The 20,996-nt window shown below is 36.3% G+C and overlaps 11 protein-coding genes across 11 annotated transcripts; 8 read left to right on the plus strand and 3 right to left on the minus strand.

The window, feature by feature from the left end:
* Positions 1–181: 181 nt before the first annotated feature.
* On the minus strand, positions 182–1,756 carry VPS64 (Vps64p; the record flags this gene model as incomplete). Its single annotated transcript, XM_071052900.1, has 1 exon — positions 182–1,756. The coding sequence occupies one exon, from the start codon at positions 1,754–1,756 to the stop codon at positions 182–184; it is 1,575 nt and encodes a 524-aa protein (XP_070911150.1).
* Positions 1,757–2,032: 276 nt separating this feature from the next.
* On the plus strand, positions 2,033–2,500 carry SPC19 (Spc19p; the record flags this gene model as incomplete). Its single annotated transcript, XM_071052901.1, has 1 exon — positions 2,033–2,500. One exon carries the CDS (start codon positions 2,033–2,035, stop codon positions 2,498–2,500), a length of 468 nt encoding a protein of 155 aa, XP_070911151.1.
* Positions 2,501–2,528: 28 nt separating this feature from the next.
* RAV2 (Rav2p) lies at positions 2,529–3,560 on the minus strand (the record flags this gene model as incomplete). Its single annotated transcript, XM_071052902.1, has 1 exon — positions 2,529–3,560. The coding sequence occupies one exon, from the start codon at positions 3,558–3,560 to the stop codon at positions 2,529–2,531; it is 1,032 nt and encodes a 343-aa protein (XP_070911152.1).
* A 321-nt stretch (positions 3,561–3,881) lies between these two features.
* On the plus strand, positions 3,882–4,880 carry COQ4 (ubiquinone biosynthesis protein COQ4; the record flags this gene model as incomplete). The annotated part of the gene is made up of 1 exon (XM_071052903.1): positions 3,882–4,880. The coding sequence occupies one exon, from the start codon at positions 3,882–3,884 to the stop codon at positions 4,878–4,880; it is 999 nt and encodes a 332-aa protein (XP_070911153.1).
* A 500-nt stretch (positions 4,881–5,380) lies between these two features.
* MSC2 (metal cation transporter MSC2) lies at positions 5,381–7,525 on the plus strand (the record flags this gene model as incomplete). The annotated part of the gene is made up of 1 exon (XM_071052904.1): positions 5,381–7,525. The coding sequence occupies one exon, from the start codon at positions 5,381–5,383 to the stop codon at positions 7,523–7,525; it is 2,145 nt and encodes a 714-aa protein (XP_070911154.1).
* Positions 7,526–8,075: 550 nt separating this feature from the next.
* On the plus strand, positions 8,076–11,291 carry EBS1 (Ebs1p; the record flags this gene model as incomplete). Its single annotated transcript, XM_071052905.1, has 1 exon — positions 8,076–11,291. One exon carries the CDS (start codon positions 8,076–8,078, stop codon positions 11,289–11,291), a length of 3,216 nt encoding a protein of 1,071 aa, XP_070911155.1.
* A 435-nt stretch (positions 11,292–11,726) lies between these two features.
* UME6 (DNA-binding transcriptional regulator UME6) lies at positions 11,727–13,631 on the minus strand (the record flags this gene model as incomplete). The annotated part of the gene is made up of 1 exon (XM_071052906.1): positions 11,727–13,631. One exon carries the CDS (start codon positions 13,629–13,631, stop codon positions 11,727–11,729), a length of 1,905 nt encoding a protein of 634 aa, XP_070911156.1.
* Positions 13,632–13,761: 130 nt separating this feature from the next.
* RNJ42_02742 (uncharacterized protein) lies at positions 13,762–14,037 on the plus strand (the record flags this gene model as incomplete). The annotated part of the gene is made up of 1 exon (XM_071052907.1): positions 13,762–14,037. The coding sequence occupies one exon, from the start codon at positions 13,762–13,764 to the stop codon at positions 14,035–14,037; it is 276 nt and encodes a 91-aa protein (XP_070911157.1).
* Positions 14,038–15,069: 1,032 nt separating this feature from the next.
* Positions 15,070–17,493, plus strand: MSS4 (1-phosphatidylinositol-4-phosphate 5-kinase; the record flags this gene model as incomplete). Its single annotated transcript, XM_071052908.1, has 1 exon — positions 15,070–17,493. One exon carries the CDS (start codon positions 15,070–15,072, stop codon positions 17,491–17,493), a length of 2,424 nt encoding a protein of 807 aa, XP_070911158.1.
* An 801-nt stretch (positions 17,494–18,294) lies between these two features.
* Positions 18,295–18,492, plus strand: CPP2 (cysteine-rich palmitoylated domain-containing protein CPP2; the record flags this gene model as incomplete). The annotated part of the gene is made up of 1 exon (XM_071052909.1): positions 18,295–18,492. One exon carries the CDS (start codon positions 18,295–18,297, stop codon positions 18,490–18,492), a length of 198 nt encoding a protein of 65 aa, XP_070911159.1.
* Positions 18,493–20,090: 1,598 nt separating this feature from the next.
* CDC42 (Rho family GTPase CDC42) lies at positions 20,091–20,666 on the plus strand (the record flags this gene model as incomplete). The annotated part of the gene is made up of 1 exon (XM_071052910.1): positions 20,091–20,666. The coding sequence occupies one exon, from the start codon at positions 20,091–20,093 to the stop codon at positions 20,664–20,666; it is 576 nt and encodes a 191-aa protein (XP_070911160.1).
* Between the last annotated feature and the right edge of the window lie 330 nt (positions 20,667–20,996).

Here is a 20,996-nt window from a genome sequence, read left to right on the forward strand (position 1 = left end):
AAAGAATCGGGCCAATGACTGTAATTATGACAGACTAACTCTATTTAGCCTTATTGCAAACCCCGTCTCATCGCATATTCAGGTGCTTAGTTTCTATAGCATTTTTTTTTTCAGTTTTTGCTTAAAATCACCAGCTCATTCGTATTTTGTTATCATAATGTAATTCTTGTTAAATTATTATTCAAGAATTCCAGGGACGCCATTTAAGAGCAGCTGCCACTATTCCAACGGTGACTGCAGCAGTTACCAGTATTTTATTTGAGGTTAGGTCTGTGTTTCTTAATGTATTGGCGTTTTTTGTTCCACCATTCAGTAGATATTTGCTTGAGGATACCATTTTTTCTTGCTTTTCCAGCAGAAGGTGGAGTTTCCGCTCTCTCTCAAGACCATCTTCAACTTCTTTGATCTCTTTTTCTAAGATATCAAGTTCTTCTTGTTTGTGCGCAATTATTCCTTCGCTTCTTTCACGTAATCTTCTGTTTTCTTCATCAAGTTTAATTTTTCTATCCAGGCATTCGTTTATCAGTTTGTTATGCTGCTCAGACAAGTTTTGTCTTAATGAATCTTGTAATTTGGTCAAATACTTTTCATTAGTTTGCTCCATGTTTACCTTGACTAGGTCAAGTTTTGTAGTAAAGTTCACAAGAAAGTTTTCCATAGATTTCAATTTAGCTGCCTCTTGTTTCTCCAGCGCTAATTCCGTCGTTAAGGTTTTAATAGTATTAACAAGATTAGGACTTGTGCCGACAGAGTTATTTACAAAAATACCGCTGAGTATCTCGGTTTGTACACCTAGGACCTCATCGTCCAGATCCACATTTACCACATCACCGAACATCGCAGCCTCAAATGCCGCTCTTTGGGCCGTAGTTACTGATACAGCGGATTCCTGATTATTTGCAACTATTGGGCCAGCTATATTTTTATTCACAGTATGACCAGGCTCAACTGTTGCAGTGTTCTTCATCGCTGTGTCTAATATTGGTAATGTTTCTTCCTTTCCTGAAACCTGCCTCGATGATGATGGATATGATGATTGATACCCGCCAACTAACGGAATAACAGATATATCTTCCACGATAGCACTTATTTTCCTGTGTTCAAGCTTGGTATCTATATCGGTACCTAAATCAATAGTGTCTCCTATTTTTAGCTCGGTGTAGCTCTGATCTATCCTTTCCCCGTTCACAAAGGTACCGTTACTTGACTTCAAATCACGGATGTGAATTTTACCGTTTTCAGGATCACAACTGAGCAACGCATGGTTTCTGGATAACACCCTAGAGTCAAAATTCCCATTATCAGGTCGTATCTGTGACCCGCCGCCAGCTTTACCAGAAGCCACAGGTCTCCCGAGCTTCAACCCATCTGGCTTGTACGGCACCACCAAAAACTTGGTTTCAAATGTATCGTTCAATGACTTCAACACTATAATATTCGTGAACTGTTTAATGTTAGAGTTGATTTCCTCATCTACAGCTGCTCGTGGCAAAGTAAGACCATGATCGGGGCTCAACCCCACATGTACCGGCGACGTAGCGCTTCCGGCAGCACCCCCAATAGGCTGCGCAGTAACTTGCTTCAAGGGAGATGTCCGCATGAACTCACTATTCATCTCATCTATATCCATAACAGTACGCGACCCACTGCTCCGCGAATTAGATCTGTTCCTCCCCATAGGTCGCTTCTCCTCCTTCTTCTTCCCATTAACAGGAGATCTGGCCCCATTCCCATCCGGTACAGTACTGGGATGCATCTATATCTAATGAAACTGGTACTAGCAATACAGCTTATCTCGCTATGGTATGTGCAAAGGCCTTCTATTATCTAGATCAACCTTCCTCCTTCTCTATGTGACTTGAGCCTTAAATCTATGTTTGGGCTCTTTTTTTTTTTTGGGTTAATAAGGTAGTAACCGATTAAACAACACCAAAATCCAACATTAACAAAAGAATACTACAGTAGCTGGTTGTATATATCCAATTTGGAACTCATAAAGATATCAAAGAAAGGCATATAAAAGGAGCAATAGATGGATAGTCTTGAGGATTGTGTTGTTTATCTTGAGGAGGCGGTTGATCTGGTGCGGGAGAATGTAATGCAGCTGAAGGAGGACAGCGTTAAGAGTTCTTCGTTGTGTGGTGGTATGTTGCAGATCAACCGTGTTTTTGAGTTGGTTCCTGAGTATGATGTTGAGAGTGCTAGGTTGGCGCTCTTTGAGGAAGTGGATCCGATGGTAAAGACTCTGGGTGACAAGATTGAGAAGGCGCTGGTTCGTAAGCGCAGAGAGGTAGACAATCTCAGGCAAACCGTCGAACTCAATCGTTTAAGGCTGAGTGGGGAGATGTATGTTAATGAGAATGACGGAGATATGGACGTCAGTACCGATGCTGTTGCAATTGCGTCTGCTACGGACGAGGAATTGGATGAACTACGAGCACTCAAGGCTAGAAGGGCCGAACTACAACAGTTGGTGGAGAACAGATCTAACACTGATTGATGAAAATATTATGCTTACTTAGTGTTTTTTACTTATGTGCAGATAAATTACTGAAGTGGTTGTTGATACATATTTTGAGGCCATGTAATTTGGAGCTGATGCTGATTAGTGAGGGATCACTTGTGGTCAACGCTAGCTTCTCAATTTCCATCACGACTTTTTTATCAAACCCCATGCACCTTCTAAGATACTCCTGGGCCTCTGGTAGCGTAACGCTGTCTGAGCTAAAAGTTGACATTATATTGTTCATTAGTGAAGATTCTGTGACCTGAAGGTTATGCTGTTTTAGTACATCCGTGAGGTTTTTATCACGCTTATTCTTGAGCTCTTCTTTTATCTGTTCAGTGAAACATTTACCTGTACGTAGATCAATCTGGTTCCAAGGATGTTTTGTCACTTTCGTTAAGTTCCGGAATTCAATGGACAATTCGTTACGGAAAATCGTGATTTCTAAAGCAATTTGGTGATGTATAGATTCGAAAAGATTGATGTGGTCTGAGAACATCTGCTTCAATGGACCATTATTGTTTCCCGGAAATGTTAGTTCGTGTGGTGGGTTCTGCAACAGATCGATAGACTCGTTCAACTCATCCAGCACAGAACTTAGCACATTATAAAACTCGTCTATGTCATCTGTCATTTGTAGATTCTGTAATTTCAAAAGCATATCTTTCAATTTCATAACTATAGAGCTGAATTGCACCAGCAAATACTTCTGGCCTGTATCCATCTTCGCTATAACCTGCTTCCCTTTTTTATACTGTCCAAACGTGAGAACCACTTGCAAATCAGTGATAAATTCACCTTGCCTCACTATCAAACCCTTAATGACAGGTGATTCTGCATTTTTTGTCTCATCCTTACCATTAGTCAAGGGTAATGTGAACTCCTGGTCGCTCTGCAACAGCTCTAAGCACATAGAAAAGTTATCGATAATATTCGGCAGATCAGGTTTAATAATCTCATTGATTAACCACCTTACTTCAGTTTCTAAATCTTGCTCCGTATTGCACTTGGTAGTGTCACCGAAATAATCATACTTGTACACCTCCGTAGTCATCCCTAACTTATTTTAAATGGATGGATAGCTAACAGTAAAGACAGACGTTTGTAACAAAACTATAGTGAAACTTCGTTGAACTTATTACTATTCAAGATAGAGCTAAACTATTGGAATATAGTAGCAGGGGAGGTTTACGATTATCCTCATCTGCTCGTTAAAGTGCTTAGGCTCGCTTTCGCTCATGAAGAACCTTGAAAAGCACCGACCCAATGAAGGATGACATCAATTTAATAAGGCTAAATGGCTCTATGAAAGTTTGATATAAGCTACGCTAGCAAGATTCGTTTGGGTAATTTGATATTTGTGAAGGGTGATTCAATGTTGAGATACTCGGTAGTTCGCAGAAGCGGTGCTTCTGGATTAATAAGTGGGCAGCAGAGACGAGGGTTTCTATTGTCAACAGCGGTAGCTGCTCTTGGGGGTTCATATATATTTGGCCGTGAGGCACGGTTGGCTGACTCTATGCACCGTGGTGAACTGCACAATAGGAATGAGGACTATGCTGCATTGAAGGCGGAGAGGACCGAACAAAGAATCAGGGCGCTGAGTAATAATAGGCCCATGGAACCACGTTATGAGGGCCATGTGCCTCTGTATCTGCATGAAAAAATGTTGCTCTTTGCTATTTCTGGTATTAGAGCCTTTTTCCATCCTGAGAATGGAATTAACATTGTCCAATTGGGTGAGGCCACTGCTTTCCCCTTCTTTTTGGAGAGTTTGAAGCAGACCATGCTGGCTGATGAAACCGGGAGACGTATCCTAAGAGATCAACCTAATGTGCGCACTGATATTCTTGACATGAATAAGTTGTCTAAGCTGCCTAAGAATACATTTGGCTACACTTTTTATAAATGGCTGGAGAAAGAGAATGTTTCACCAGACACCAGGGCCCCAGTTACGTATATCGATGACCCTATCCATGCATTCGTATTCAAAAGATACAGACAGTGTCATGATTTCTATCATGCTTTGAATGATCTGCCAATCATCATTGAGGGTGAAATTATTGTGAAGGCCCTAGAGTCTGCTAATATGGGAGTTCCAATGGCCACTCTGGGATGGATGCTTGCCCCATTACGTCTAAAGAAACCACAACGGGACAGATTATATAATACATATCTGCCATGGGCTATCAAGACAGGTCTAAGTTGCAAACCCTTGATTAATGTTTACTGGGAAGAGCTACTGGAGAAAGACGTCGTGGAACTTAGAAAAGAACTTGGCATTGTTAAGCCACCTGACCTCAGGGCTATGAGAGCTCAACGCAAGGCTATGATTAAACGTATTAATGAAAAGTACAGTTCGAATAAACTTTGAATAGTATCTATTTTTATCCATTGTTTTTTTTATTAACTGTTATTTATTTATTTTTCTAATTTAAACGTCTTACTTAAATCCTAAGTTCAATAGAAACGATTCATTTTCTTTACGACGACTACATAAATATACTGTATATACTAAAACAAACAATTATACTGGAATCTGTGCAAATAATATTGTTAAAATTACAATATTATATTTAGTTTATTATAGTTAGTTATCGGTATACCGTTATACGACAATCAGCACAAAAGGAATAGAAGCTGAAATCGATGGGATCAAAGAAATTTGTCAATATAAGAATTGGCTATATATAGTATTGAGAACACTTTTCGAGTATATTAAGAGCAATGAGAGCTGAGTCCACTTTTATTTAAGATATACAGAATATATAAGGTGTGAGATATTTATCTGAAGTGATAAGAGGGAAAAAAATAAAGGAACAAAGGGTTACAAAGACACTGAGTTTCAAGGGGAATAAAAAAGCAATAGATATAATGAGTGTGCAAGACCTATTGAATAGAATACCGCTCTTGATATCTTATCCGACTATAATATTATCTAGTAATCTTATAATACCGTCTCATAGAGAAGTTTTACAAGATGGAATCGATCACGGTCATACATTTTTCGATATTGATCATTTTATTAGACTTGTACTCCTTCCGATGTTTACCGCATCATGTTTCGTCAGTATAGGTTATTTATCACATGCGATTGATATACGAGTCGGTACTAATTCTGAGAGTGGAGTGCCGACGCGATTAGACCATATAAAGGCTCTTCTGCCTATATTCTCTATCAGTTTTCTAGTATCTCAGTTAAATTTCATACAGGGTTCTATCCAATCCACAGTATTGTCGCTACTAATCATTCAAGAGTGCTGTAATTATGCTGAAAGGAAATTTAAATTTTCTGTGTCCTATCTGGTTCATCTGACTAAAGTACTCGGCCCTTTATTTCTTATAAGTCTGACAATAGGTTATAGTCCTGAAAATTACAACTTTTACATATCTCATGTTGTATCATACGCAATGCTATTTGTGATAGTTCTCTTTATTTCACCTCTCACTGGTCTAGGTGGTAATAACAAAGGTAAACCTAGTGAATCTAACACCAGGGTTATGTACAAGACTGTGTGGATCGCTATACCGGCAGTAAGTTTTATTTTATTACTACTTATATCAATGCTTTACGATCTTTACAGAGTTCAATTCTTAATGGTTGTAGTATTTGTGGGTTGTTTATCAATATTCTTCTTGACCTTGGAAGATATAAAGACAAGTAATTCAGACCATAGCACTCACGATTTGAATTCTTTCTTTATTAGCGTTTCACTCAAGTACGCTATGCTTTCTACAGGCCTCATGTCCATTTTACTACAATACCTATCATTTAGCACAATCGCATCAAGTTTATTGGGGGATGTATTTACATTGGTATTTGTTATCGTGGCAGAAGTAAGTAATATGTCCTTGACTCGGAAAGAACAATCATCGGTGCATACTCATAGCAGGAGTAAGGATCTACACCTTGTGTCTGAGAAAAGCATCTTAAGACAGATTGCATCAAATGAAGATACTAAGTCAATTTTTTCATTCTTATTACTGAACACCACCTTTATGTTTGTTCAGTTATTGTATTCGTTTAGATCTAAGTCTTTGGGTTTATTGTCGGACTCATTACATATGGCATTGGACTGTACATCTCTTCTTTTGGGACTAATTGCTGGTGTGCTCTCTAAAAAATCACCAAGTGATCAATACCCTTTTGCCTTGAAAGCTCTAGGTACGTTAGCAGGCTTTACTAATGGTATCTTACTATTGGGGATTGTAAGTGGCATTTTCATCGAGGCGATTGGAAGATTTTTCAACCCAGTGCATCTGCATGCCACCAATGAACTTCTTGGTGTTGCTATACTGGGTTTATTAGTAAATCTAGTTGGTCTTTTTGCATTTGACCATGCTGGTCATGGCCATGAAGACGGTAGTGGGCATGAGGAGAATATGAAGGGTATCTTTCTACATATCCTAGCGGATACCTTAGGTTCAGTGGGAGTAATTGTCTCTACGATTTTGATAAAGATGACTGGTTGGCCCGTATTTGACCCTTTAGCATCTGTGTTCATTGGATCTCTGATCTTACTAAGTTCTATACCATTACTGAAATCTACAATGAATGGTCTGTTGTTAAAACTTGATGATAGAAACCACAATGCGGTCAAGAATGCTCTGAACGAAATATCTATGACTCCTGGTATTACAGGTTACACTACACCTCGTTTCTGGCCCAATCAAGCTGCTCCACTTGGTCATACTCATGGTCACTCTCATAGCCATGATGCACATAAACATGAGCATAACCATGGGCATAACCATGAGCATAACCATGAGCAAGAGGACCATCATAACCATGAGCATAACCATGAGCAAGAGGACCATCATAAACATGAACATGACGGCGATGAGTTTAGAGCCAAGAACAAGCTGACTGGCTACATACACATCCAATACATCGACAGCGAGAACTCCACGATCATCAAGAAGCGTGTAGAGAAGATATTTGAGAACAACGGCATACAGGCATGGATACAAGTAGAGCCCCAGAGCTCCGAGTGCTGGTGTAGAAGAGCCCAGGTATAAAGATAAGTATTGATATATAGTTATATTCTAATAATATTATAGATAGCATAAATATATCACGTGTAGTATAATGGATATAAGGGACCGGAGATAAGGAAAATTTTTTTTTTTTTGTTAATGAAATTTCATTAATTTAATTTTTTTTATAATTTTTTTTTGTGTGGGAAAAAGCAATTTCGTTGTTTTGGGAATCGACATGCAACGAGGGAAGAGGAAGGAGTTTATTTAATTAAATTGTCTTGTGGGGGTTGGAAGTAATACGATAATAAGGTTTCTTTGGTATATTGTTTATAATCTTATTCTGAAAGGTGAAAGGTAAGGGCCTCACAGGACAGGAAAGCGGAAGAAGAATAAAGGGAAAAAAGTGACACACTTTTTTTCTGGTGAAAAGATTGGAAACTGATTAATAATACAGGTTTATTAAGGAAACAATCTGACTTATAAAAAGTAAAATAATAACGATAAGATCAATATAAGAACTCTCAGCAAAAACAAATAAAAAAGCAAAGACAAAAAATAAAAAATAAAATACGAATAATAACTAAAAATAATGAATCCTCTGGAGTCTGAATCAGAGGCGTTAGTACTCAATACAATAAGTGATTTCCAAGAGAGGTTGAATGAGATCCTGAGGACGAATCAGATCACGCATGATTATGCACTGTTGAGTGGGTATTTGACGTTTGTGCATTCTAAGCTGATGAAGATGATTGAGACCAATCTTATAAAACAGAAGCAATTGTATAGACAGTACAAAGAGTATCCTAGTGAGATGACGGAAGCTTTTGATAAGCAGACTGCGGTGCTGATTCTGGATGCTCTGTGGGGTAAGATATATTATCCTATTTTCAAATGGTTTCAAAATTTAAGAAATTTTATAGTGCCTAGAAAAGCTGGTGAGCAGCCAAAGTATTTCGAGTTCAGGAAGATGAGTAGTAAGATAGCCAAGTTTTATAAAGAAGTTCAGACATTTTTGACGGGGATCATTAACTATATCTTTCTTGATCCGGAAATTGAAACCACCGATGGGGTGCCGCCACAAGTATTCGTGTTTTTTAATTTGAAGAAGAAACCACCAAAAGCTCTTCCTAAAAAACTGATACTCTCGTTAAAGTATAATGATCCGTTAGCAGCTATAGTTAGATTGGTGTTACACCGTTGTACTTTGTATCTCGGTTCTGCCCAGAGGTACAAGATCATGAATGAGAAAATATCAAATAGACATTCTGTTGAAGATTTTGTCAAATCTACTGAATATTTTGATTTAGCCTCCCTGTTACTACCATCATCCGGAGAGACGTATTTGCAGAGGGGTATGGTGTATATTCAAACGGACAATCTAGGTATGGCTGTGGAGGAGTTCATAAAGAGCGCCTTAGCCAAATCCCCGTGCCCAGCTGCATTATCTAACTTCAAAACCATTATTCTTGAAAATGATAGCACTTTGCACCTAAGACTGGATAAGCTTATATTAGATGTGCACTCTCAGGATCTTAAGGGCACAAAGATTGTAAATCGTGAAATTATAGAACTTTACTTTGTAGCCTTGTTTGGGTCCTATTTTGCACCTGATATTTGGTGTAACCCAATGAAACCCATCTATTTGAGAAATGGATTAGCTATCAAGACTTTAGAGTTGACACTCTTCGAAAAAATAGCCTCTAGATACATTAAGAACATTGAGACGATATACAATGATTTAATTGTAGCAATTGGTGGATTTAACTTACTATTATTGTTCAACAGCATGGGAAATAATTCAAGATTGAATATGGTTAAACCTTTTGCTCTGACTAGAAACCAGAGCTCTTATCTTGGTTTTGTTTTCACATACATTACCAGAGTTTTGAATGATGTCATTAAGGAAGCTTGGAATAGTAACCATGAAACCCACCTCTATTTGGCCATGCTACGTATTATTGGTTGTTGGATATTCGCTAATGAGACTGTTCTGGAGTTTGCAAAATCAAATGTAGCATTTTGTCAAACTTATGCTGCGCTCCTGAATGATATTCTAGCTAGTGGTTTAGTATCACCACCTACTTCAAGTAACTCAAAGCCGAAAAGATCTTATCTCTTTGAAGAAGATATTCAGTTGAAAGAACTCACCTTCATTGGTGATGAACTTGATGACTTTAATGACACTAAAATCCATACATCGGAGGATTGCATGATTAGATTGGTTGGTAAACCACCTATGGAGGATAAATTATCTCCTAAAGAAGAGAAATTAGCAAGATTAGAGGCAGTTCTTTTAACTGGTAAGCAAATATTATCCTACAATAAATGTGATATCAAATTTAACACAGAAAATCAGAGATATGATATACTCAATGTTGTTGTTCAGGAAACTAAACCTAAGATTGTCGAAGGGAAGAATAAATCAAATAAGCAAAATAAATCCAATAAAATGAATCTGAGTAAAGACTATGTTGATATTCGCCAAACTGGTAAAGATAGATCATACGCTTCGCAGTCTAATGAATATGCCAATAAGAATTCTAGCTTGGAGCAAGATTCTTCTAAGGTATATAGTGGTACCTCAGTGAAGCCACCAGAATCATTTGATATAAAACCAAGTTTCCAACTTAAGCCATCGGAATCAGAGTTATTAGCGGGAGAGTTTAATAATATTAGTATCAGCTCGCCTGTTAATGCAACTGCCATTCCACAATTATATTCACTACATAATGAGGATGAATCACTTCCTAATGGTAATGGTTTAGCAACAGACAGCAACAACAATTTTAACTCGGAAGATAATCACATGAAGTACTTAAGTGAAATATTTCGTCCTAGTATGTCTATGTCGTCTCTTGGCTCTAGTCGTAGAAACTCTTCTCTTAAGGGCTATTTGCCTTCGGTTGGCTCTGCAAATATTATGAGCTCTACTGATAGGTCTGTTACCTCAACGCCCACTATGGACAATCATAGAAACTCTTATGGCTATGCAGGTTGGCCTAATTTAGCAGAGAAACATCGTCCACAGAACTCGATTGGGAATTCAAGTTCTGCAACTGCCTCAAACGGTGTTTCTGGTTACTATGATAGTATGAATCATTTAGTAAATTACCCATCTAGGCTATCGGTCACTTCTGATACTACCATACTTCCTGAGGCTCATTCTCCATTCTCTCAACAGTTGCAAAGTAGTTATGGTGAGCCTAGGGTTAACGATAATGAGGCTCATTATATGCAAAATTTGTATCAACAACAATCACAACTGCAGCAGCAACAACAACAACAACAACAACAACCACAACAACAACGACCAAATAATCAAATGAAGACACATAATCAATTTCAACAGCAGCAGAACCTGCAGCAGACTCAATACCAACAGCAAATTTTATTGAAACAGCAGCAAGACCATCATCATCGAATTGTCAATCAGTCATATCAACAACCAATGGTGAATAGTGTAGGTAATTCCATTACGATGCAGAATGCCTATAACACCAATGAAATAAATCCATCTGCTCATAATTACCAAACCAATATTGCATTCCACCCGCAACAAGGGTATCAAAACAACTCTAATGTAAATTATCCACCCGGAAACAATAGCCAGCAAAGCATTGAAAATCAGCAAAATAGAGTGTCACCTGCAGGTAATGTATATTGGGCCAACCAACATTTAGATAATGGCGGTAGCAATTCATTTTACGCACAATATCCTTACTCAGTTCCTAGCAGTGAGGCATCTATGGGAGGTACTTTTGTAAACACCGGGTTTAACAATGCTTCAAGACCACCGCCACAGTAAAGCTGAGATTTATAAAAACAATGATATTGTGAAGTATATTTAATTATCGGAGGACTGCTAAATTGCATTTAAGGAGATATATTGTAAGAGTAAAAGTTTAATTTTTGCATCGCATTTATTTGTTAATATTTTACTATAATTGTTTTCATATTTTAATAGAAACCAACAAACGATAGCTACTATAATTTACTTTTAAATATTTGGATAAGTGAGCAAAAGAAACTTTCTTTTATTTAGTTGAAATTACAGATTTATCTATATAATATTTAATGTCACCATTTAACGCTTAAAATGTCTTTGTTAATTACAGTATTAATAATATTGACATGCTAAAATGATCGCACAAAAAAAAGAAAAGAAATATATAGATATATATATTTAAATGTTTTTATCAGAATGTTAGTGAATATGCTTTATTAAAAGTATGTGTTAGTATTACTGCTCCGGTTGGGGTTTTTTCCTCATAGCTTGGCGTTTAACTTCTTTAGTTTTAGTTCTAATCTCATCCATTTTTTGTCTCCTCAATTCAGGATCTGCAACGAAATCAGGTTTGAAAGCATCGTAGTAACAATCTAGGTGTAGTCTTAAACAATTAAAGCAGGCTGGTCTTTCTTCTGTACACTTTTTCTTTCTTAGTCTACAAATCCAACAACCTGTACGAGATCTTGTAGCAGGTTTACGCCTTCCCTTTTCATGCTTAGGTTTTTTCTCCTTCTTAACTTTATTGTCTTTGGATTCGCCATGTTTTTTCTTTGGTTTCTTGATTTTCTTGGTCCCATCAGGGTTGAGATGTTTTCTCTTTTTCTTATTAATCTTAGAATTTTCCGTTTCAGGATCCACCATTTTCCCAGTTTTTATCCAAGTTATATTTCTCGTTTTCTGTTCCCTCAGTATTCGTTCAGCTTCCTTTATTTTGGATCTAAATCGCGTTAATTTCTCTTCTTTAGAGGCACCCTCTAGATTAGGTATACTTGTATCGGATTGGTTACTTTTGTCTTCGGTCTCAGCCTGTTCATCTTCAGACGTATCGGAATCAGATGAGTCCGAATCAGATGAACTAGATGAATCAGATGAACTGGAGCTATCGTCTTCACTAGGAGGAATACCTTGAAGTTCAATATTTGATATATCTTGTTGAAAAACTCTTAGGTATGGAGCTGGGTTTTTCTCTATCTTTACATTGCCTTTCTTGGTTACTGTATAGCATAAAGCTTTAGGAAGAGGAATTATCGTTGGTGCAGTGGCTATTTTAGCTTCGATGTCCGAAGGAATCCTACTAGGTCTTTCTTGTTCTCCTTGTTGCTCCCGCATTTGTTTCCTAAGAATCGTTGGGTTCTTAGTCACATACATTTCTTCAAATTTCACTCTTTCTTGTGGGTCTTCTTCTAACTTCACGGTGGCATTATCCAAACCAGGGCTAGACTCCTCACTCTTAAATGACAGTGGTTTTCCGAGTATACTACTGCTGCTTAATGTGCTAGTAAAGTGGTAATGATGTCTATCGTTGGATGACGAAGAAGAAACAGAGCTTGGGCGGGCTCTGCTCGATGATCTTGAGAATGGGTAGCCCCTCAAGGAGGACAAGACTTGTGCTGCATCGTTAGTGGATGTTTTCATTTGTTGTTGAGGTGGAGATGAGCTATGTGCTCTGGTCTGCGGCTTACTCTCCTTTGGATTCACCAACAACCTTGACCGCAAGCCGTCGAGCCTAGAGTTAATATATTTAGGCGGTGGTGGTGGAACATAGTTCTCGTCCTCGATATCAGACTTGACGCTGGCATGCACCTGCGTATAACCGTTCACGAGACCATTACTGCCTTGCATCGTCACCTCATCGCTCGACTTTACTACTTCAGATTCACCGCTGCGGCTCTCCTCTGGTTCGTGCGAAGGTACATTATTCGCGTTGTCGTTTTCATTGTTTTCGTCGTTTTCACGGGCGGGTCCTGGAGGTAGTGCTTCGCTGCGGGTGTTTTCTCCGACGGCGGCTGTGTGTGTTAGAGTGTCCTGGGGGAGGGTGACGCCACTAGATACTACATTACTCGAGGTATTGTGGTCAGGAGTACGATTCTGAGGTCTAGAAGTATCGTCACTTGTAAGAGAACCAATTGGATCGGCGGCTTTCGCCTTATATTTGGTTTCATCGGCTCCGCCAGATGCAGTGACGTTGTTGTTGGCGTTATCATTATCATTTGGCACTTCTCCCTTAGACTCGTCGTCATCATCTTCATCCTCTAAAGCTATATCGATAACACTACCGTGTTTACCATCTGGAGATAAAGAACTTTCAACAGGTGTGTTGTTAGGCGCCGACGTAGACTCTGTAGGTATCACAACCATTCTTATTCTTATTTATTTTTATTACTATATTATTATTTTCAAATGGTTTTCTTTTTTCCCTAGCGTATTTTAATAAAAGTAACCTAGTTTTTGTGCGAATAATTAAGTTCTTAAAAAAACCCTTTTATAAATGTTGTCCCTTACCCTTCAAAATATATGTAATGATCTGTCTCTAGTTCTCTCTCTCTTTCTTCCTTCTCTCTCTAATCAAAAAAAACCTCCCCTTCCGTTTAATAATACAAATCAAGAGTATCTAATAATCTATATCTTTTTAATGGTTCAAATGCCATCTTCCCCTCTCTCTCGTCCCTCTCTCTCTCTCTCACTCTTAAAATCAGGTTTTTTGTTTTTGCTTGCCAAGTTCTCTCTCTCTCTCTCTTTCCGTATTGGAAAACCCAAAAATTAAAAAAAAAAAAAAATCAAAAAAAAAAAAAGACGCGCCCGCCCTCTGTCGTTATATACGTACTTATCATTCCCAATTTAGTATACAGTGATGTATCTTATACGAGTATATCACATGGTAGTGCGTAGTAAAGTATATTTATAAACTCCGGTTGTTTTTGTTTTTATTATACACTGGTGTCTTTATCCTCCGGTTGTTTTGTTTGTTGCTGTAGCAAAAAATATATATATCCGGGTAAATACAGTAATATGGCCTACTAACAAGTCTTTTTTTTTGCTTGGAATTTTTCTGTTTTATTTTTTTTCGGTTTTTCAAAATAAAAAGAAGGATTCATTTAGTTTTATTTCACATGATGATGATGTATTGATGTTGTTAAGATATTATAATCATATATAGGATATAATATCCTATATATTATAGTAATAATATATGTTAATACTATATATTAATTTGATACGTAGTTAAATTCTATATAGATTCAAATCTTACAACTGTAGTGATATCGTCATGGAGTTTTGAGGGGGAAGGAGGGAGAAAAAAAGTAAACAACGCCTAGAAGGGAAGAAAGAAAAAAAATTAATAAAGAAAAAATAATAAACTTTTAGGACCTAAGGAAGAAGAGGGAAAGAAGGCAAAAAAGAAAACTTTAATGATAAAGATCTACATAATCTCGAAATAAATTTCTTCTTAATATAGAGAAGGGATTTTTTTTGTCTATAATTCTATAAGAGATAGATTAAAATATATAAAACGTGATAACTCTCAAAGCAAGAAAACCAAAAAAAAAAAATACAAAACAAATAAGGATACACAAATTCTTAAAAAAGTATAGAGAGAGAGAGAACGATAGAGATAGAGATAGAGGTAATCAAAGAAATTAAAAAGAACGGGAGAAAGATATTTAAAAATAAACTAGTAACAAAAAAACAAAGAGGTGAGTGTTTGAAGGTTTAAGAAAATTGTTTCGTTTTTTTGGTAAAAGCCACTAAATAAATCATAAACAATAGAAATATAAAAGTAAAAAAAGAAGAACAGATGTATATGCTTACTGACCCAGATTCTGAGAAGATGGGGTTTGATGTAACTAGGGATATGAATATTAATATGGATATGGATACCATCAATAAGAATAATCAGAAAGGGCAGTGGGGAGGTGTGGAGGATTTTGATAGTGACGATAACCGTGAATATGATCCACATGAGTCCTCAACTCCTACCTCTGTTGAAGAAATGGGGAGGCCGAAACGGGTACTGGCGGAGCCTGAGGTTCTCGGGGAGGCTGGTGTGCTGATAACGAAGAGTAAAAACAAGCCTAAAGCTCAGGCAATTAATGAAGTAAATGCTATAGCGAAACAGAATGTAGAACTGGATCCACAGATGATAGAGAAACTTAAAGTGGTAAGTAGTTCTAGCGACCTCGAGTTATCGCCTAAGGGAAAGAAAGAAGGACAAGATGATGTACGAAGTGAGCTACTAGATCTTATTAATGATGATGGAAATAAACTAGTGCATACGGAGTCTTATATCCAAAATGTACAAAATGCGGCCGAGGATGACGCCCATATACAAGTCAAGAACGTTACAAAAAGAGATACTGATGAAATTATGCATATAAAAGGGATGACACTCACGACTAATTCTAGAAATCCTAGTGATAATATGTCAAATATAGAATCACCCGTTGCTGAATCACACACCCGACGGAGTAGTATACTACTTAATACACACACATCTCGTAGGTCATCTTCCAGGCGAAGTACGTTAGATTCTATTCATATTCCAAATTTAAAAATTCACTCCTCAAAACATTCCCAAATTCAACCTGTAATTTCGAACTCAACTAATAATAGAAATTCAAGGACAAGTCACTCTATGAGTTTTAATGATCAACACAAACTAGCAAATCATTCAATCATCTCACTACCGACCCATCTGCATAAAACAGCTATGGATAGCCCATCTTCTACAACACATTACAATAATTTACCAAAGCTAGAGAGTACACTAACATCAATATCGACCGCATCTCTGCCACAACCACCAACAGCAAGGGCAGTGAGATACCAGCCTAATGAAAATGCTAACTCTTCCGGAGCCGATGGTGGTAACTTAAATAGTTCTGTGGACGGAGGCGGCTTAAAAAGATCACAATCAGCCACATTAGAAATCCAGAAAATGAGAGAACACTTACTACATAAACGTGAAATGAAAAGAAAGAGGAAATCATTTATAGTAGATGATGATAGAGTACTAATTGGTAATAAAGTGAGCGAAGGTCATGTTAATTTCATTATTGCGTACAATATGTTGACTGGTATAAGAGTAGCAGTGTCTAGATGCTCTGGTATAATGAAGCCATTGACTCCTAGTGATTTCAAATTTAAGAAGAAGCTAGCGTTTGACTATCATGGAAATGAGCTTACGCCCTCTTCCCAATATGCATTTAAGTTCAAAGATTATTGTCCGGAGGTTTTTCGTGAATTAAGAGCACTTTTTGGTTTAGATCCTGCTGATTACTTAGTGTCTTTAACTTCGAAATATATTCTTAGTGAATTAAACTCACCTGGTAAGAGTGGCTCATTCTTTTACTTTTCTAGAGATTACAAATATATCATCAAGACAATTCATCATGCAGAACACTTGCATCTGAGGAAACATATACAAGAGTATTACAACCACGTAAAGGAGAACCCAGATACATTAATTTGTCAATTTTACGGTTTACATAGGGTGAAAATGCCCATTTCTTTTCAAAATAAAATCAAACACAGAAGGATATACTTCTTGGTAATGAACAACCTATTACCTCCACATTTAGATATGCATATGACGTTTGATCTTAAAGGTTCTACCTGGGGTAGAGAGACGAAAGTAGATCATAAACGCTTGGAAGAAGATACATCATATAGACCAGTTTTGAAAGATGTTAATTGGTTGAACCAAAATCAGAAGATTTACTTCGGTCCTCTAAAGAGTAAGAAATTTCTAATCCAACTGAAGAAAGATGTGGATCTCCTAGCAAAACTGAATACTATGGATTATTCATTACTTCTGGGAATTCATGATATGGAGAAAGCAAGCAAAGACGCTGGTGCAACTGATCCTGAAGAACAATTGATGTCAGCTTCTATTATTTTGGAAAAGCTGGGGTATAAACAAAACAACTTGATACCCCATTATTTTAAACAAAATGATGGTGGTATCAGAGCTTCTGACCCATTTAATAATGATAAAAAGATCATATATTTCGTCGGTATTATTGATTGTCTAACTAATTATTCTTTTATCAAGAAATTAGAAACTTTCTGGAGAGGCTTAAGCCACGATTTAAGTTCAGTGAGTGCTATTCCACCGCGTGACTATGCAAGCAGATTTTATGAGTTTATAGAGGATTCAATTGAGCCCACACCGGCTCATTACTACAAGGATAATCCAAAGGAAACAAGATACAGGGATTAGTTGTCTAGTTTTTTGTTGTTTTACTTCCTTTTTTGTTTTTAATTATTTATTTAAATAAGAAAGAAGTAAATATTTCTCTTAATACAAATATAAATATTCTAGAATTTTAATTTTTCTTTTTCTTTCTTATATATTTTGTTGTTTTTATCTAGAAGAACTAGATAATAAAGGCTGTACGTCACCAAAACATAAATATGTTACAGAAAATATACAAAGCAATAGATTATGATAAAAGCATGATAATTCGTATGAAGATAGTTCAGTCCTTTTTTTATTTTTTTTCCCCTCGTATTTTATCTTGCTGCTAAGAACAACACGGACAAGAAATTTTATTTTTTTTTTGTGTTCAGTGTTCTCTTGCGAAGGTTTGTTTACGCATTCCTCTTTAAGACTTTTCTGCTGCTTCTTCTACGTAAAGAGATGGGATTTTCACACTGAGAGAGACTCGTGAAGGCATATACATTAACACCGTGACAGAGTGGACAGCCCCGATGGTAGTGAAAGAGAGATATACGTAGATAGTTACGTAGGGGCTTGAAGAAAAAGATATAAGAAGGCTTGAAATTTCGAGTGTGCCCAGAAGGAAAAAAAAAATTTCTATTTTTGTAGGTATTCTTTTGATCAACTTATCAATAAAGTTGAAAAATAAAATTTATTTATATATATAGAAAAAAAAAAAAAATTTTAACCACAACAACATAATTAATTAAGCTACATGTTTTTAATTATAGTCTTTCTCATCTTGATTGTTAGTTACTTCTACACTAAAAGAGTTATAGCCAGACAACAAATACCACCAAAATGAGTCAACAATACTATCAACAGCCACCACCACAACAAGGTTACTACCAACAGGGCCCACCTCCACAACAAGGCTACTACCAACAACAGCCAGTATATGTTCAACAAGCTCCACCACAGAAGGAGAGTGGTTGTCTAGATCAATGTCTAAAACTTCTATGTTGTTGTTTCCTTTTGGAATTAGTTTGTGATAACTGAATTGATTAAAAAAAAGAACAAGAAGAAAAATAATAATAAGTAAGTAACTACTAAACTAATAATTAAAGAAAAGTGAACTTGTGACCAAAATACCCAATAGGCTTATTTCTTTTTGGATTATATAGACAATTGAGTTTTTTCTCCTCGGATAGGAACAAAAAAAAAAACTATCACAAGAAATAAGCTCCCGGAATTACAATTATTTACATACTAAATAAATTGTTTTTATATATATAATTCTAATAACAAAAAAATTGTACTAATTTATCATATAAGGATAAGAACAACAACTAGTGGTAAAGAGCGTTCGGAGATCATCATAGCAACGGAGGATTGGCCCAGTTTAGCCATTTAAAAAAAAAATAGAAACAATAATCGAAGATCGGTACTCAAAAAAAAAAAACTGTACCCTAAAAATTTCAAGGGGTATAAAAGGCTTCCGAAACTAAGTCAATTATTGAAAATGCTCGTGTAGCTCAGTGGTTAGAGCTTCGTGCTTATAGTGGCATCCCCAACTGGGGAGCTAACTGTACGGATGTTTCTGGGTCTTAAAAGCGGCTCAGGTCACAAGTCACGCGACCGTCGTGGGTTCAAACCCCACCTCGAGCACTTTCTCTCTTTTTTTTTTTAATTTTTTAAAAAAAGTATATATCGTTAGGCATACAAAAGGTGTTGATTCGTGTCAAAATATATTTGTGACGTGGTTTAAAGATGAACATAGAGACCCTGCTGGCCACTTTATTATTCGCAACAGGCTAGTGAGTGTTGATGTGTCTTTATATATTAATTAATACAATCTCAATATATACGTGGTTATGATTTATAATGTATTAGTAGTTGCGATGTTAAGAAGCGTGATACTTTCGTCATTTTTGATTGATAGTCTTTCATTTTATTTTTTTTTTCTTTTTCTTTTTCCCTTGTTGCTTATACTTCTTCGGTTCTGTTAGAAAATATATAATATATTACTATATTCATTTATCATTTTTTTTTCGTGATGTGTTCGCGTTTCTACCATGCCTTCTCTGTTAATGGGCTTTTAAGCCCTATCTTTCTCTCTTAAGACAGCAAATTTTTTTTTTCTTCTGTTTCTGTTGATTCCTCCTGTGGTTTGTGCTTGTGGTTTTGATTTCTTTTAATCTTTCTCAGCTCTCTCTCTCTTTATTCAATTTTATTTCTCTTTCTCCATTTGCACAAAATAAAAATCATATTGGCATTTGAAAAGTCTTGATATATTTTTGGTTTAGAGACAAAATTCCCCTTTGTTAGAAAACTTCCTTTTATCAACAGTCATTTATTACACGATAAAAATATATCAAGTTCCTGGTGATACATAACTTATAATACAATACAATTTATTTTTCTTAGAAGAGAAGAACGTTAAATACTTCAAGAATTGATATACTTGTTTCTCTTTCATCTGATAATTTGAAATAAAAAAAAAAAATCTCATTAGCAACTTAATAAGGATTTTCTGTAAGGTTATAGAAGAATAGACAACAAAAACATACAAACAATAATCATAACCATATCCATATAATAGATAATCCCCACCCCAAAACAAAAACAAAAACAAAACAAAAACAGATTAAAATATAATGCAAACTTTAAAGTGTGTTGTTGTAGGTGATGGTGCTGTTGGTAAGACCTGTCTTTTGATTTCTTATACCACAAACCAGTTCCCAGCTGACTATGTTCCAACGGTGTTTGACAACTATGCAGTTACAGTGATGATCGGAGATGAACCTTATACCCTTGGTCTCTTTGATACTGCTGGTCAAGAAGATTACGATAGACTAAGACCTTTATCTTACCCCTCCACAGACGTGTTTCTAGTTTGTTTTAGTGTTATCTCTCCACCTTCATTTGAGAATGTAAAGGAGAAGTGGTTCCCAGAGGTACATCACCACTGTCCTGGTGTACCTTGTCTAATTGTCGGTACCCAAGTGGATTTAAGAGATGACAAGGTCATCATCGAGAAGTTACGAAAGCAAAGATTGCGCCCTATTACCGCAGAACAAGGTGAAAGACTCGCTAGAGAACTTAGAGCTGTAAAGTACGTGGAATGTTCCGCATTGACTCAACGTGGTCTAAAAAATGTGTTTGACGAAGCCATCGTCGCTGCACTAGAACCTCCTGTGATCAAAAAGAGTAAGAAATGTACAATCTTGTAAGAGTTAACATAATTTTATTTTGCTTTAGAACATTTTCATCATTAATACTAAGAATAATTAGTCCTTCTAATTCATAAGGAAAAGATGAAAAAAACAAAAATGAAATAAACTTGGAAAACAATCAATGATTTTTTTTTACTACACTACACGGTCGATTACTATTAATTATTATTATTATCTTTTGTTTTTTCTTATCTTAATGACCATCTTTTCAAGAAAAAATTGTTAAACTCCTTCTCAATAAAAGAAGAATACATTTTTTGATTTTTATTTTTTTTTCCCTTTCCATTTTAACTATTTTTAAAAATTATATTCTCCTTTTTTCTTGTT

Source organism: Nakaseomyces bracarensis (assembly GCF_045282275.1).
Source record: "Nakaseomyces bracarensis strain CBM3 chromosome Unknown Scaff10_0, whole genome shotgun sequence".
Taxonomy (NCBI): domain Eukaryota; kingdom Fungi; phylum Ascomycota; class Saccharomycetes; order Saccharomycetales; family Saccharomycetaceae; genus Nakaseomyces; species Nakaseomyces bracarensis.